This window comes from Melopsittacus undulatus, chromosome 1 (assembly GCF_012275295.1).
Source record: "Melopsittacus undulatus isolate bMelUnd1 chromosome 1, bMelUnd1.mat.Z, whole genome shotgun sequence".
NCBI classification, from domain to species: domain Eukaryota; kingdom Metazoa; phylum Chordata; class Aves; order Psittaciformes; family Psittaculidae; genus Melopsittacus; species Melopsittacus undulatus.
In genome coordinates this window covers 35051252-35066415 of record NC_047527.1, presented here as the reverse complement: position 1 = coordinate 35066415, position 15164 = coordinate 35051252, and the positions used below count along the sequence as shown (strand labels likewise).

Sequence of the window (15164 nt, the reverse complement as noted above, 5' to 3'; positions counted from 1 at the left end):
TGCTTGTGTGTGTATAAAGGTTTGTGAGTAGAGCTGTGATATACCTGCTGGGATAGCAGGGCTCTTCCTTTTCAAGCATCCTCTTTAGTTTGCACCTCAGATACTTGTACTCATCCAAACACAAATTTTCTCAAAATGCTTTCTTTACTGTTGGTGGGAGACCAGTAGTTTAGCCAGGTGCTGCAGGTTTGCACTCTGAAGCACCATCACCTCTGTTTAAGAGTCCAGTTTCTTAGGAATTTGGTTTTCCAGGGTTGAAAGTCTGCGTCCCAGTTGTGCTCCCAGTCTACTTCAGTAAAGCAAACAGTTGCTAAGAAAGCTCTTAAATTTCATTTCTTGAAATTTTCTTAACACCACTCCCCAGTTGTATTTCTGTTTATAACAAAATCTAATTATACTCTTATTTTCTTTGTGTATTTTGCTTGTCTCACTTTATAGTCACATTCATCTCTCCATAGATTGCACTGTTTCCCACAGTTCTGTTTGCTTACACTTACAGTAGAAACTGACAAAAGCTGGCTTGTCACTTCATACCTGGAATAACCCAGGAATCGTGGAATTATTTAGGTTGGAAAAGACCCTTAAGATCTTCAACTGTTAACCTAACACTGCCACTAAACCATGTCCCTAGGCACGTCTTTTAAACACCTCCAGAGATGGTGACTCAGTCACTTCCCTGGGCAGCCTGTTCCTGTGCTTGACAACCTTTTCAGTGGAGAATTTTTTTCTAGTATCCAACCTAAACCTCTCCTGGCACAACCTGAGGCCGTTTGATCTTGTCCTATTGCTTGTTACTTGAGAGAAGAGACCAATACCCTCCATGCTGCAACCTCCTTTCAGGTAGTTGTATAGAGTGGCAAGGTCTCTCCTGAGCCTCCTTTTCTTCAGGCTAAACAGCCCTCAGCTGTTCCTCATCACACTTGTGCTCCAGACCCTTTGCCAGCCTTGTTGCCCTTCTCTGGACCCGCTCCAGCACCACAATGTCTTCCCTGTAGTGAGGAGCCCAAAGCTGAATGTCGTCTTTGAGGTGCAGCCTCACCAGGGCCAAGTACAAAGGAAGGGTTTACTGAGTTGCTTACGCATGAAATATGAATTACCCAGGGTAAGCTCAGAGCCCCATGGTGTTTTCTGCTCTGCACTTTGGTTTGCACAACAGTTGGGGAAGGTGAGAATATTATCAGGTAAGCTCTTTGAGAATTTAAAATCACAATACTGTCGTGAAGGTTTTCTCTTGTTATGATTAAACCTTTCTCTAACTACTAATGACACTGTAGTGATTTTATCACTAACAGATGTTAGGACACATTATTTAAAATCACTAAGTCTTAGTATGAGCTGAGACGTTAATTATACTTGGTAATTTATCATTTATTGAGACTGTTTAGTGGAAGAAACATGTAAAACACTTAGATTCTTTTTTTTTCTGTGTCAGCAAATAGTTTTTGGCCATTAATACTTTGTACTATAGAAACAGTTGAATTCATATGTGTTATAGATATAGTTTTGTATATTTTTATACATACATAAAAATGTATTTCCAAATGTGCATATTGTATATATGATAAACACACTATACACATGCTCACCTATATAGTTAACAACCAGATGGCACAACACAGAACTGTTTCTAAAGAAATATCAAAGTCTGTGTACATATATATGCAAATACATGAAGATTTTGTCTATCTATGTCATAAATAGCTGCTCTGTAGTTTGAGCTGAAAAAAAGAATTAGCGACACTAGCTATAACACTTCCTGACCCTGCATCTCTGTACTGATGCACCATTTGCCATGTTGTTTAGCAATCACAGAATAGTTTGGTTTGGAAGGGTTCTTCAAAGCTCATCTGGTCCAACCCCCCTGCAGTGAGCGGGGACATCTTCAGCTACATCAGGTTGCTCAGAACCACATCCAGCCTGGCCTTAAATGTCTTCAGGGATGGCGCATCCACCACCTCTCTGGGGAACCTGTGCCAGGATTTTACCACCCTCCTTGTAAAGAATTTCTTCCTCATGTCCAGCCTGAATCTCCCCTCTTTTAATTTTAAACCATCACCCCTCATCCTGTCACAGCATGATCTTGAACATCTTGTGATTGATGCAGATCAAGTAGAATTAAATTATATTTCTATCCTCTGTTAAAGACAGTACAGATTTATCTATATGTATGCCACAGTGATGAAGAAAATATAAAATACTAATTTTTTCTCTGCTATAATATCAAAGCAAATCCTTTCTAGAGCAAAATCCCCAATTTGCCTTTATTTAATGCCATAACCCAGTTACCTGCCCTACCTCTTTCTCCCCTTCCAATCACTTATTTACTCTTTTTTGTATTTTGAGGATGATCAACATTTAGGTTTACCCTGTGTGCTTCCTGCAACAACAAACCAAGCAAGGCTAGGAGCTTGGCTTTGTTTGTATTATTTACATGTACAAATTTACTCAGGAATTCATGTCTCTACAGGTTTGGAGCCTCCTTTAAATTCAGTTTTAAATATTTCATATTTTCATGATTTTACATCTTGGGAATGCATTCATCTTCTGATACATTTTTCTTGTTGAACCCTAAGATGTTTGTTACCTCATTCCAGTGAAAGTTTTCTCTGAGACTGACCTTATCTGATATTGTTGCATAGGTGGTATCTTACAAAAGTTGAACACAACAATAGCCGCCTGCAGTTTTAATGCCTTTGAGATTTTCTACCTTTTTCTTAAGCAAGGCTTTCCTGCTTCAGCTTAGAGGAATGGTAAGGCAAAACTGGCATTGCATTTGCAGACAGAGAGCTATGATTTCATTCTTGTTCCTTTCAAATGGATTAGAAAATACTGTCCAAATTGGGCACCATGCCAAGATTGCCATTAACTTTTCCCATAAAATATGATTAAAGACCTTAACAAGCATTTAGTAATTAAATGAAGTGCTTTGGAAATTTATATGCTGTCCACAGTTTGTCATATTCTGTAAAATACTGAAGAAATTCTTATGAAAAGCAATGAAAATAAAGCACTTGAGAAACGTCTGGGAGTGTTATTTGATTGGGGAGAGGGGGTAATTTAATTTGTAATGGGATATTTTGATATTTAAAATTAATGTTGTGTATAGTTGATTTTTGTTTGTTCTTTAGGTTAATGAATAATTGGCTGAATTAATGGAGTTATTCCTATAATTGTACATCCCATTCTTGTGTCCATGTTGCTTTATTTTGTACCCTGAGTTGATTATTTTCCATGTACTCCATTAATGCGTGTACTGTTCTATATTTGGTTTCTGGTTTCATTTAATGCAGCTGAATTTGCTTAAATAACAGTCCAAAGAGAATGGGAGTGCTGAACAGATTTTCCTATGCCATGGTAGGAAAAAACAGTATAGGCTTTCAGTCTGATAATGTTCAGTGGATGGCAGGGTGATACTTTGTTTTTTAGCTTTCCTAACAAAGAAAAAGGTTGGACTGCTGCTGCTGAGGAAGCTTTTATGTGCTGTGACCATTCAAAGTGATTTATGAGTAATTTTCTCTGCAAACCTCTTTTCCTTCCAATAGTCTCCAGCTTCCTCTGACATAGAGTACATTCTGGATCATGCAAGAGGCTTAATGGAATAACAGAACTAGATTAGCTTTGCTGTGCTTTCTCAGGGGATAAATTCAAGCCTTAAATTTGGGAGAAGATGCTTTTCAAAACTGCAAAGCTATGGGAAAGAAAATCTACTGGGATTAAAGTTTCTTGGATTTCTTTTTATCAGCTCATTTATTCCAGATTGTTGAAGAATAAAAGGCTATTCAGATCTGCAGTGTGCACCTTTGCCCTTCAAGTATTAACAACTTGAATAACTTCTCTCACAGATAAAACCATAAAAAAGGTGGGAGGGCAATTTTTATCTGTGCATGTTATATGAATTAATGTTTTAATGACTGGAGGGTCCAGGTGTTTCTGTCATTTGAGAGTTAAGATGCAAGGATGCATTCTTTCAAGTGTTCAGTGCATTTCTCTTCCTGTTTTATTGCAACCGAAGTTCGGTTACCACACTCCATAGTTCCTGCCTAAGTCAGCTGTGATCTTTAATCAGGTCTCCTCCTTGTGCCTAGGCAGTTGAGCTGGATCAGTGGAACCTTGAGGTTTCCACTGGGAAATCTGTGTTGTTTTTTCTTTTTTTCTTGCATGTTCCTTAGTTCAGAGGGGTTTCCTTGTTTAGTTTTAATTTAACCTTGTCCAAAACTGCTGCAGTGGTAGCTGTTGCCTGGTTCTCATTGAATGCCTCATCTAAGCAGGGAAGCCTTTTCAGTTGCCCCAGCAGATTTTAGGAGCAGAATGAATTTTGTGATCAGAGAATCACAGAATGGTTTAATTTGGAAAGGACCTTTAACGATTATCTGGTCCAACCCTGATGCCGTAGGTAGGGACTATTTCTGTTTTAATTAAGTGATTCTGCAGAGGCAGAGAAACTGGTCTTATCACAGAGAGATGTAAGATACTTCCTCTGTCTATGAGATGTTTAATGATAGCTCATCTGTGGTGAGCAATTACTTTGTTTATAACGTAGAAAGAAGAAAATAAATCCTCCAGGGTTTCCGAGTTGAAGGAGACGGAAAAGCTCTGTGCTGCCTATGTGCTCTTTGCTAAAGCTCTTCCTTTCTGGTGTTAAGAGCTTTCCTGTTCTAGGGGAGGATAGCATGGAAGCCCTCTGTTCAGAATGTTAGCCTCCTTTGTGCCACACACAAATTAGCCAACCTTTGTATTTGTTCATTTTATAGAAACTTTTTTCTAGTACTGTTCATTGATAAGTGAAAGGTTATAGAAGGAACGGAGAGAATGTGTGTTGATGAGCTTTAGTACACAATAGATAAACCCGATACAGTAAGCACGGTTTCTTTATTGCATTTGTGTTCTGCAGGTATATAACAGTTTTCTTCAGCTTTTCCTTTCATGCACCAATTCATTTTCAAAGAAATTGTAAAGAAAGACTCTTGTACTTGCACATGCATGCATGAGTGAAGAAACTGCAAATGCCAGTTTGCTTGTATGATGCATATTTGCCCCTTGTAGTGTTTTTGCTTTTTTGTTTCTTTTTATATTGTGAGCTTGTGCATGTTTTTTTCTCTCTGTGCTGTGGTTCATGTTTGGGATTCTGGTTTTATATCATTACAGTTAAATACAGCTAATATAAAAAAGTTTGTAATGCATTTAGCTGAGGCGTAGTTTACGTAAGGCCAAGTTTCCCAAAGTCACTATTAAATCTACAGTTGCCACAAACCTTTTAATGGTGAAAAACTCTTTCAGATCTGTTTTTTCTACTAACTAGACATTAAATTTTTCACTGTGCTGTCAGAGGGATGGTTTTTTGTCTCCAGAACAACAGCAACAAGAATATTACTTTAAAAGAAAGTGGGATAATGCTTATTTACCCATATCTTATTGCTTGAGCCTCTCTTAGCATGAAATAAAAAAAAATAATCAAGTGTTAGGATGGTGTCTAACAGCCACATACATTTTGTTCAGGAGATTAAGCAACTAACAGGTTTTGCCTTATTATGTTTGTTCTTTCAGGGCATTCTACCTGGATAAGTCAAACTTGCCTCCAAATTCAACATCTAAAGCAGCTTACATAGATAAGGTAAATAACAATGTTAAGTGTCTAATTAAACTTTGCATGTTACACACTGTGTGATCCTTCTCTGAGGCTTTCTTAATGCCATTGAAAAACTGAATTATTTAAAGTGGGGAGGGGGCAGGGAAAGGAGGAGCTCTCTTGCAGTAATTTGTCCCACCTGTGTTTTTAAGGGTATATTGTGCCATGGGGTTCTGTATCAAAAAGGGTATCAGTGTATTTGAGAAGAGGAACCACAGCTTTCATTTCCACTGTGCTCTCAGGGCAATGCAGTTTGCTCCAGGAGCATGAAGGGGGTGGAAGGGTAGGGTGGGCGAGAGCAGGTGCAGGTGGAAATTCTTTGTTCTGAAAAGTGGAAGTGCTGTTGAAATAGTCCTTCAGCATCCTGCTCAGATGGCTTTGTTCCGAACCTCCTCATTTAGGTTTTCTTCAAATGCCTTCATTTTTCTTTCAATCTCTGTGACTGAGAGATCCCAGGGGCTCTGAAAATTCATTTAATGCTCTCTCCTATTGTTGGAGTTAATGCCCATATTGCAGCCCAGTAGCAGAGGGGAAGGAAGTTCTCAGGTCTTGCCTCTACTGACTTGAAAAATGATTGAGCTACTGTGCTTGAGAAATAAAATACAGTGATCATCTGAACCCCATGACAGACTAAAATTTTATGTTGGTATCATCCAGTATGGGTGTTAAAAGGCTGATAATTCCCCTTTCTTGGATCCATGCTGGGCTGCATAGGAGGGAAGGAGGACATCCATGGAGGATGCCCCATCCCTGAAAGTGTTCGAGGACTTCTTTATTAGGTGGATCATTTATTTTCTGTACAGTAATGCTGAGTTTATCTTAAGTCCAGCTATGAGGTTAACTGTTCTTGGTTTGCAGTATGTTTTTGTCATTTCAGTTAATTTTCTTTTTCCATGTTGTTAGTCAGGATTAGGAACAAGATATTTGCATAAATAAAGGACAGTGTGCCTTAATTACAAGCTGATTTTTCAGTGAGTTAATTAACTAGTCTTGGCATCCTTTATGGGTGTAGGTTGCCTCTTCATGGCTTACTTTTTTGCCAGTGCCTTTAATGGAAATGACAATCTCTTGAGGTGAAAACACTTCTGCAGGCAGGACTGGGAATGAAACAGGGATAGCAAGAATTGAAAAGTTTGAAAAAGTTGTCATAGGTTATGTTACGGAAGATTGTTCTGTATCTATGTTCTGGAATTTTGCTTTCACTCTCTCAGCCAGCTCTGCCATCCCATCTGCATGTGATGACATTCTCTAAAACAGCATTTTATGTGCTTCCAGAAGCAAGTATTTAAATTTCTCTTCCTCTCTTGCAGCTGATGAGGCCTCTCAATTGCTTGGATGAACTTTACCGACTCATAGGGTCCTTTATTCGATCCAAGCGCACCGCTGCCTGTGCATACACTGCATGCAGTGCTTCCGGAGTTGGATTGCTTTCAGTGTCGTCTGAACTCTGTAGCAGGCTTGGAGCTTGTCACATCATTATGTGCAACAGTGGAGTTCACCGGTATTTCGGTTTCTTTTCCTCCCTTTGTTTCAGTCAGTTATTCAGTCATTGCAGGTTGCAGACTGCTGCTTTTTATTTATATAGTGGTCTTACACTGAATATCTAATATCTTAGACTGAATAGCTAACACACTTGGAAGATCTGTAGTGTGTTTGTAGTGATTAACAGAAATGACCAATATGATTTTGCCTTGTGGAGTTGTAATGGATTGTTCCTGTTCAAGTCAGGAAAAGACAGAAACCTTAATTGCTAAAGCACAGAAAGGAAGGTTTCCTAGGTGAATAACACCTACTGTATTAAACTCTTAATACAGGCAAGAAATTATGAAATTTGTATTTCCATGTTTGCTAGGGGAAGTTGTAATAGAGCTTGTTTCAAGAAAAAAATGAAACAGAAGAGAGATGCATTTTTGCAGTTGTACCTTATGGTAACTAGAAGTTCAGTCTATAGACTGAACAATTGGTTCTATAGGCTGAGTTATCAAATTATCAGAAACTGAATTGAGCTATAATCAACTGATCTTTATCATCAATGCTAAGAGATTTTAATAGACAAATAGAGATATGACCATAGCATCATAGAGCTCTCTGGTACTTCATGATTTTCATCAAAGGCAGCCGTATGTTTATATTCCAGCTGGGCAGATAACAATTATTTCTGGTACATTATACCAGAAAATTGTAAAGATTACAATTAGAGAGGGGGAAATTATGCCACCAAACACCCCAACATAACCAGGAAACTTGATGCTAAATATCTGATCTTTTTATAATAATTCCAAACTGTAGATCATAGGTAGCATTATGTTAAAAATAGGCTCTGTAGTTCCTGATTTATGCAAATCCTTATTTTAGCAGGTTTGGTTACCAGTACATTGTGTTAGAACAAGCATTGCTTTCGTCTCATTTTAAATAATGTTCTTCTTTAAAAGAGCTTCGGGATGAAATATAAAAAAGAAAAAATTTAAAAAAGGCAAGCAACATGGCTGCAATGCAGATTATCAGGCACGAAAAGCAGGGAACTCAGATATAGCCAACACAAGTTGTGTAAAAACACTGCTTGCCATTTCTTTTAACATAATTTGCAACAGACTATTTGCATTACTCCTCATTAGTGATACCAGTGTATATAATATGCTGTATACTGTACTTCATTTTAGGCAGTAACAGAAAAAGGCTGTATTATTTAACACTAGTCACTATATAAGATGAAGATGGGAATACTGTGTAACATGGACTGTCATGAAGTTGGCATTTCAGAAGACCACAAAACTACACAGCTCTTTATTTGGGTTTCAGTTGCATGTCTTATGTGTTCAGAAAAGACTTAGGGCTTAATTCTGTCATTTTCTTTTGTAAAGCTGAAAAAGATTACCTCTGGGTTTCATCATGATTTTATGGATTAATTTCTGAATTGGCCAGTGAATTTGTGCCAAACATTCTTACAGTTTAGGAATAAAGTCAGAGCAATTTTTATAGCCCCAATGAACTACTGCCCACAGGGTGTGGGTCACAGCTTATTCAGAATAATTTGGTGACTGAATGATGGTGGTGTGCTTGATTCTGAATGTGAGCTGATCTTACCTGAGAATAAATTATTCATCAAATTTCTGCTCAAAACTAGGGCTAATTCAAAGGTATAAACTATTAAATGTCTATTTAAGTATATTTAAAACCAACAAAATACTGAAAAGCCAGCATATTGGATTTCAAGACATTTCATTATGACCAGTGGGAATGGTATTTAAATGTTATGTGTGTGATTCCATCTAGATGTTAAAGGATTCAAGGTCACCTGTTTATATAAAGCAAAGGTGCAAAACACTTTTCTCCAAAGCATGACTGATTTAAAGTGAGTCCATTTGAGCTTTTGTGCGAGATACTGTTAATTCACTTATATGTTAACACTGCCTTTGTGGCTACCATCTCTTCAGAGAGAGAAACATCACCTCTTGGCATTATCAGAGGAATTTTAAGGTAGGCCCTCCAGGAGAAAGGAATGCATTACTTGGGATTTTATAGATACTCAAAGAGGCTTTGCCCTGAATTTCTAAAAGTTCAGAAGAAAACTCATGTATTTAGAGACTGGAAAGGGTCAAGTTTTTTGAAAGGGTCTATTTTTTTAAACAAGGGTTGTTATTTTTTGGAGTGGTAAAAGCTGAGGAAATGTTTTTAACAGTTTCCTGAAGGTACTGTTGTGCATACAACTGGATGAAGAAGATTTTTTCCTTGGAATTTAAAGTCCTATAAAATGACTTTGTGTGCTGTTTTTTTTCTTGCTGGCCTCCCAAAGCCACACCTCTACAGCCCCAGCACTGAGTAGGTTCCACTTTCTGGCATTCTGAAATGGCTTTTGCCTAGCTAGACAGCTTGTTTTGACTCCAGCCATTAGGCTTGCTGGGTGAATTTTGTTCCCAGGATTTCTACTGCTAAATTCTGGTGTGCTTTTTTAACCTACACCCCTTGCTACTTCACAGACTGAAACTGTCTTGCAGCACCATGAAATCCTGGGATGAGGACAGAAGAAGGATGTGTAAGATGCTCCATCCCAGGCAGTGTTCAAGGCCAGGTTGGATGAAGCCTTGGGTGATATGGTTTAGTGTGAAGTGTCCCTGCCCGTGGCAGGGGGGTTGGAACTGGATGATCTTAAGGTCCTTTCCAACCCTAACTATTCTATGATTCTATTATTCTGAGATGCTGGATGTGATCGAGTCCCATAGACATACATTATTTTGCTTGTTGCCTGCCATCTTGAAGGCTTCTTTCTTCTGTTTTTTAAACACTATTTAATCAGGGCTGAAGATCTTGTGAAATAGTGCTCTTTAAGCTGTAAGTTAGTTCCTCAGAGTTCAAGCTACTTTTCAGTAAAAGAGGGTATTTATCTCTGGCTGTATTCAGCAGTTTATTTGTCCTCCTGTGTTCTTAGGGACTAACTGCTGTGAAGTGCTTGATTTCGATCAGCTGCAGAAATCCACATTTTGGAGGCCTAGACCAATTACTCATGACTGTTTTTTAACACTATGCTACAGATATTAAATGGGTTGAAAACTGGTATTATCTACAGATGCTACTAGGCAAGCTGATGGGGGAAAGATGTAAATTTTCCTTGCAGGTTAATCTTTAAAGTATATTCTTCACTTATCACCCTTGCCAGATTGAAAATGAAGAATAACCAACTCAGAGCAAGGTTTCTGTGTGCTTCCCTTAAAAAAGCCCTCATTTTACCCTAATTTCTGTCATTGGTCTGTAATGGGGGAAGAGTATAGCGTCCTGTGCTGCTCAGCATCTTTCTTTTGTTCCTGGGAAGTGGGAACTAAGCGAACCATATAATCTGTCAGAATTTAGATATATTTAATAGACTTTAACAAAAAATATACATATGAACCTTCCCTCGCTCAGTTTAACTGTCTCTTAGAGAACTGACTGCAGAGCCCTTTCTGTGTTTTCCCAGCTTAGGTATTTATAATGGATTTATTGGATGTGGTCTGCAACCTCTCCTTCTAACCAGAACCAAATCGCAGATAGCCTGGGAGGGAGGTGTTGGGTGGCAGTCCAGTAGGGAAGGGGCCAAGAACTATGAAACAGCAGCTTTGTCTGCATTGACAGTGATAGAAGATCTCTAGATCAGCAGTGTCTTGGTTTCTGACTTCACTGTGATCCATATTAAATTGCTTTTTATACTGCACTAGGCTAAAACAGCTTGACAGAGTTCATATTTCCATCCCAGTATCCAAGATAATGCTGGGGATTTTGAATTGCTGGTGATTGCTTTGCTTTGATTTTTATTATGACAATATGTTTACCAATTTACATTAGAGCCTGAAACCCTATATCTATTTCAGACAGCAGTTCTTTTCAAATGTATTTCAGTCACTAGAAAAACAAGGCTAGGGGAAAAGTCCTGTTAAGGCTAAGTCCCTTTAACCTTCACTGTCCTAAGTGATGTGCAAATACTACAAACTCCCCTTGGATTATCATAAATGAATATGCCTCGTCGGTCAACATCAGGAAGAGAGTACTAAATCAGTCCAAGAAATCAATAGTTTGCATTTCTGTTTTCCTTTTTTATCATCCATAATTATGTTTCTGCCTGCCAGTCAGCTGTCACCCTGTAAACAATGCTCTGCTTTTTTTACTTGTATTTGTTCTGTTTGAAGTTGCAGTCACTCTGTACAGATGTAGGTGATGAAAGGCACTTCTAAATTTTATTGAATCATGATGTTAGCTTCTGCTTGAGGGAGACTGTACTGCATAGACATGTCCTAGTCTCTTTCTATGCCAAAATGAAATTAGGTGCAGCAGCTGCAGAAGTCTATTCAGGAACCATAGGCCTTTCAGGCTCAAAGGAATCATTTAAAGCATCCAAATGCAACAAATCCCAATTTTATTTAAAATGTTGCATTTCCTGGAGGATCAAGAGAAAAGAAGTATTCTGTGAATAAAAAAAATAAATAACTGTCTTATTTTCTTTTCTGAATTTTAATTTCCCTTCTAGAAAGTCTCTCCTTAGTGTTACCATCCTTCAAGCAGTGGGGTTCTGGCTGGCAGACACACAGCTGAATGATGAGGCAGGTTTTGCCAAGGGTTGATTATGCTGTCTCCTGTAGCTGGCACAGCTCCTGCAATCCAGCTAAACCTGCTCCATCTTCCGCATAGCAAAGCAGAGTAATTCCATAAGCTGTCTGTCATGGCCAGCTGCCTTTCTGTGAATCAAATTAAACAAGATGAAGAATAGGTACTCTGAATTTACATTTTAGACATTCTATCATAGGAATTCTTCCTTTTAGATTATTTTAGAAAATTTTCTGTCAGGAATTTTGTCCTGAACTCAATGACTGTATGTTGCAAACAAAAGTCTCCTTGAAGTTTTGCAGCTACATTTACGCTGGCATATTAGCTCCACAGTAAGAAGGCTTCCTGGGATCGACAGGGCTACTTTCAGAAGACAGGTCAGCACAGGATGAAAGACTAATCCTTGTTCCTTTCCAGCCATCTGGTCTAAACTGTGCTTTTAGTCCTTCTACCTTCCCATTTAGTCAAGATTCCCTTGTGTTTTTTTAAATGGCAGTTTTATGTCTGTCTGTAATTGGTGTATTTTTCTTATACTTTGCCTACTAAGGCACAAACTTTGTAAAATAATTTAGGATAGTAGAGTATTTTGTTCTGTGCTGGTTACGATTTGGAAATGGTTATGTAATTGTCAAATATATGAGAATTTGTCTTAAGACATTTAGCACTAATAGATTGTTTCTACAGTGATGATAATTTTTATTCTGATCTATATTTGCCTTTCATAGTTAATCTGGTACATTTTTGCTTTGTTATCTCTGCATGTGAAGGACTATAGTCTTAAAGTTCTTTTGCATGTTTCAATTTCTGAGTCACTTTCATGTAAAATGCAATCTGAAAATGGAGAAAAGTGCATAAAATGCACTGAAACAGGTAAGATGGATCTAAGTTGCTACTAACATGGATTTCAAGGTATTCTTGTTTTTCCTACCTGAACTCCTTTTAACGTTATGGACATTTAGTAGCAGGGTTGACACACAACTTGATCACTGTCCTCTGTAGAATCATTCTGTCATGCTTCAGCTCCTACAATATTGCCATATCTGCAGTCCAGGACTTCGGAGAATCCGATTCTTCCTTACAAAAACTGCTACAACAAAAATTTAATAGATCCTCTTGAACTATACAAAAGTAAAAACTTGTCCAAGTTTTCTGTAATTTTTGAGGTGTAAAGAGTGAATAATCTGAACTATCACAGGAGAGGAAGTAAACCACAGTTTTCCATCAGATTTATTTGCCTGCTTATGGGGAAAGAAGCCTTTAATGTGAAAGACTTTCCACACACAAGAAGAGATAATGGTCAAACATGGGCTTTCAGTTGACTTTAGATTTCTTTGTTTTTGCAAGTATAACTGAAATGAGCAAACAAAAGGCATGGGATACTTTGAATCTTTTGGATCCATTTCTGTGTGGTACAATAATTACTTTTTGAAGCACGGTTTATGATTACTGAACCATCATAATGGAATAAATACAGTTCATGTGTAGAGTAATGGTTTTCTGTATGTTGGCAAAAATAACAAAGGTTTTGGATTAACCTTCAGTGGATGGGTTCAGTCCAAGGCTGATTTAAAGCAGTGGTCTTGCCACACTGGGAGCATCTCAGCTTCACAAAGGGACTCAGTCTAAGGACCATCTTTTCCTGTGAGATGAAATGCTATTTAGCAGTTTCAGTATACAGGCACAGAGAATGTGAGCTTGAACTCTACTTGCATGGAGACATATTCCCATAATAACAGCTTAGAAATTGTGGGAGGGTCTTGCCTTAGGCCTGCCTTTACTTATTATGCTGGGGTTTTTTATAGTCCTGAGAAACATTTCCCCTCATTTTTAGGTTTATCATGGCTTATTTTCTTTTTTTGGGTTACTCTTCAGAATCGGTGCATATTACCCAGCCATCACTAGTAATTATAGAGAAATACTCCCAAAAAATATTTACTCCAAAGTGATTTACTTTAAAACTGAAGTCTTTAATTGTTGCATACACTGGTGTAAATAATAGCTACTGTATAAGTATTAATTTAAATGACAGCAGAAATGAATACTTAATAGTATAATTGGTTAAAAAGGTGGTCAAATGTAGGTATGTTTAGCTTATGATGTATGGAAAGAAAAGTAATTAGTAACAATGGCATTAAATTACATGTTGATTAGAAGCTTTAAATTTTCATTAGATTAAGCATAGATGCATCCTTTTTATGTTTTGGGTTTTTTTCTTCCCTTTCACATAGTTAGAACATAATTCATTTTGGCATCTCTGATGGTGGTAACTACTAAGCCAATTTGTTTCAACTCATCATTTCTGTTCAGGGCATTTTTCCACAGGATGTTTTGATGCATCTTTGGATGTAGGATGGCTGGGATCCTAACTGAAACCTGAAAATGAATTGAATGATTTAGATTCATTTTACTCTGGTAACACAGATATACAGTTTGCCAAATGGCAGCTCTGTAGGTAGTGTACATGAATTCAAATTATTTTTCTTTTCAGGTGGCATCAAACAGGCTGTCATGAAATAATTTATTTCTTAGAAAATTCCAACCTGTTTTCCCCTTTTACAACTCCATTTTTCACTGTACATGTGTGTCTACCCTGTCGATTTGCAGCCCTTTAGTAAAAATCACACTAAATCAGAAACAAATGCACTGTTGGTGACAGAAGATGGTTTAACCTCTTTTGTTCAGGATGGTCTGACACAGAAGATGTTTGAAAGTTTGTATTTAGTCTTCACATCAATACTGTCATGACTGATGGGAGACTGGGTATAGCAGGCAGGGGGCTGGAAGCAGCTGTAGCCCCTTCTGTTTCTTGGAAACCAAATGGGTGAAATGAAGAATTCTCAGCCCAGTTGTGCTGGGAAAGCCAAACGTCTGTGCTGCCTTGCTGCTGTAATCTGTCAAGGCAGGGAATTTGTGATTATAACTGGCAAAAAATTCTGAGATTATGAATTTGGATTTTTTGTTTTTCTGGCATTAAAGGAAGGGATGAGAGGAAAAGAGAGGGAATGAAAATTGATCTTGGTTTGCTTGCACTGTAAAATACACAGATTTGGGGTTTATGCTTCCGGTAACAGAATATTAGGAACATTAAAGGAGGTTTTTTTCCCCTAATATTTTCCATGTTTGGTTGTCTGGGCTGATTGCATCCAAGTGACCAGAAGCTTTCAGTGGTTAGAACTGTTTCCAAATTGCTTTGCAAATGTTAATACCACCCGCTTATCAGCTCTCAAAATGCAGGAGAAGGGTGAATTATTACATATTGTACATATTTGCTGACAGTCTTTTATATTGAACTTTGCTCAAACCACCAGAACAGTCTTATTATAAGAGGAATTTCCAGCTTTCATATTGTTTCATAAAATGTAGAAGTTGTGTTGGTTTAAACCTGCATTTGCTTAATCTCCCTATGCTTGGCAGCCCTATTGCTGAGGTATTTCCAGTTATGATATTGTTGCCATCTGATGTTTTA

The 15164-nt window shown here is 37.9% G+C and overlaps 1 protein-coding gene across 1 annotated transcript in view; it reads left to right on the top strand.

Moving 5' to 3' along the window:
* The window catches only part of PREX2 (phosphatidylinositol-3,4,5-trisphosphate dependent Rac exchange factor 2), a 173819-nt gene that overhangs the window by 139732 nt on the left and 18923 nt on the right, over positions 1 to 15164 (top strand). The window contains exons 36-37 of the mRNA XM_005150790.3: positions 5545 to 5611; positions 6937 to 7127. Of these exons, the coding sequence (XP_005150847.1) occupies positions 5545 to 5611; positions 6937 to 7127 (258 nt within the window). The remainder of the gene's footprint in view (positions 1 to 5544; positions 5612 to 6936; positions 7128 to 15164) is intronic.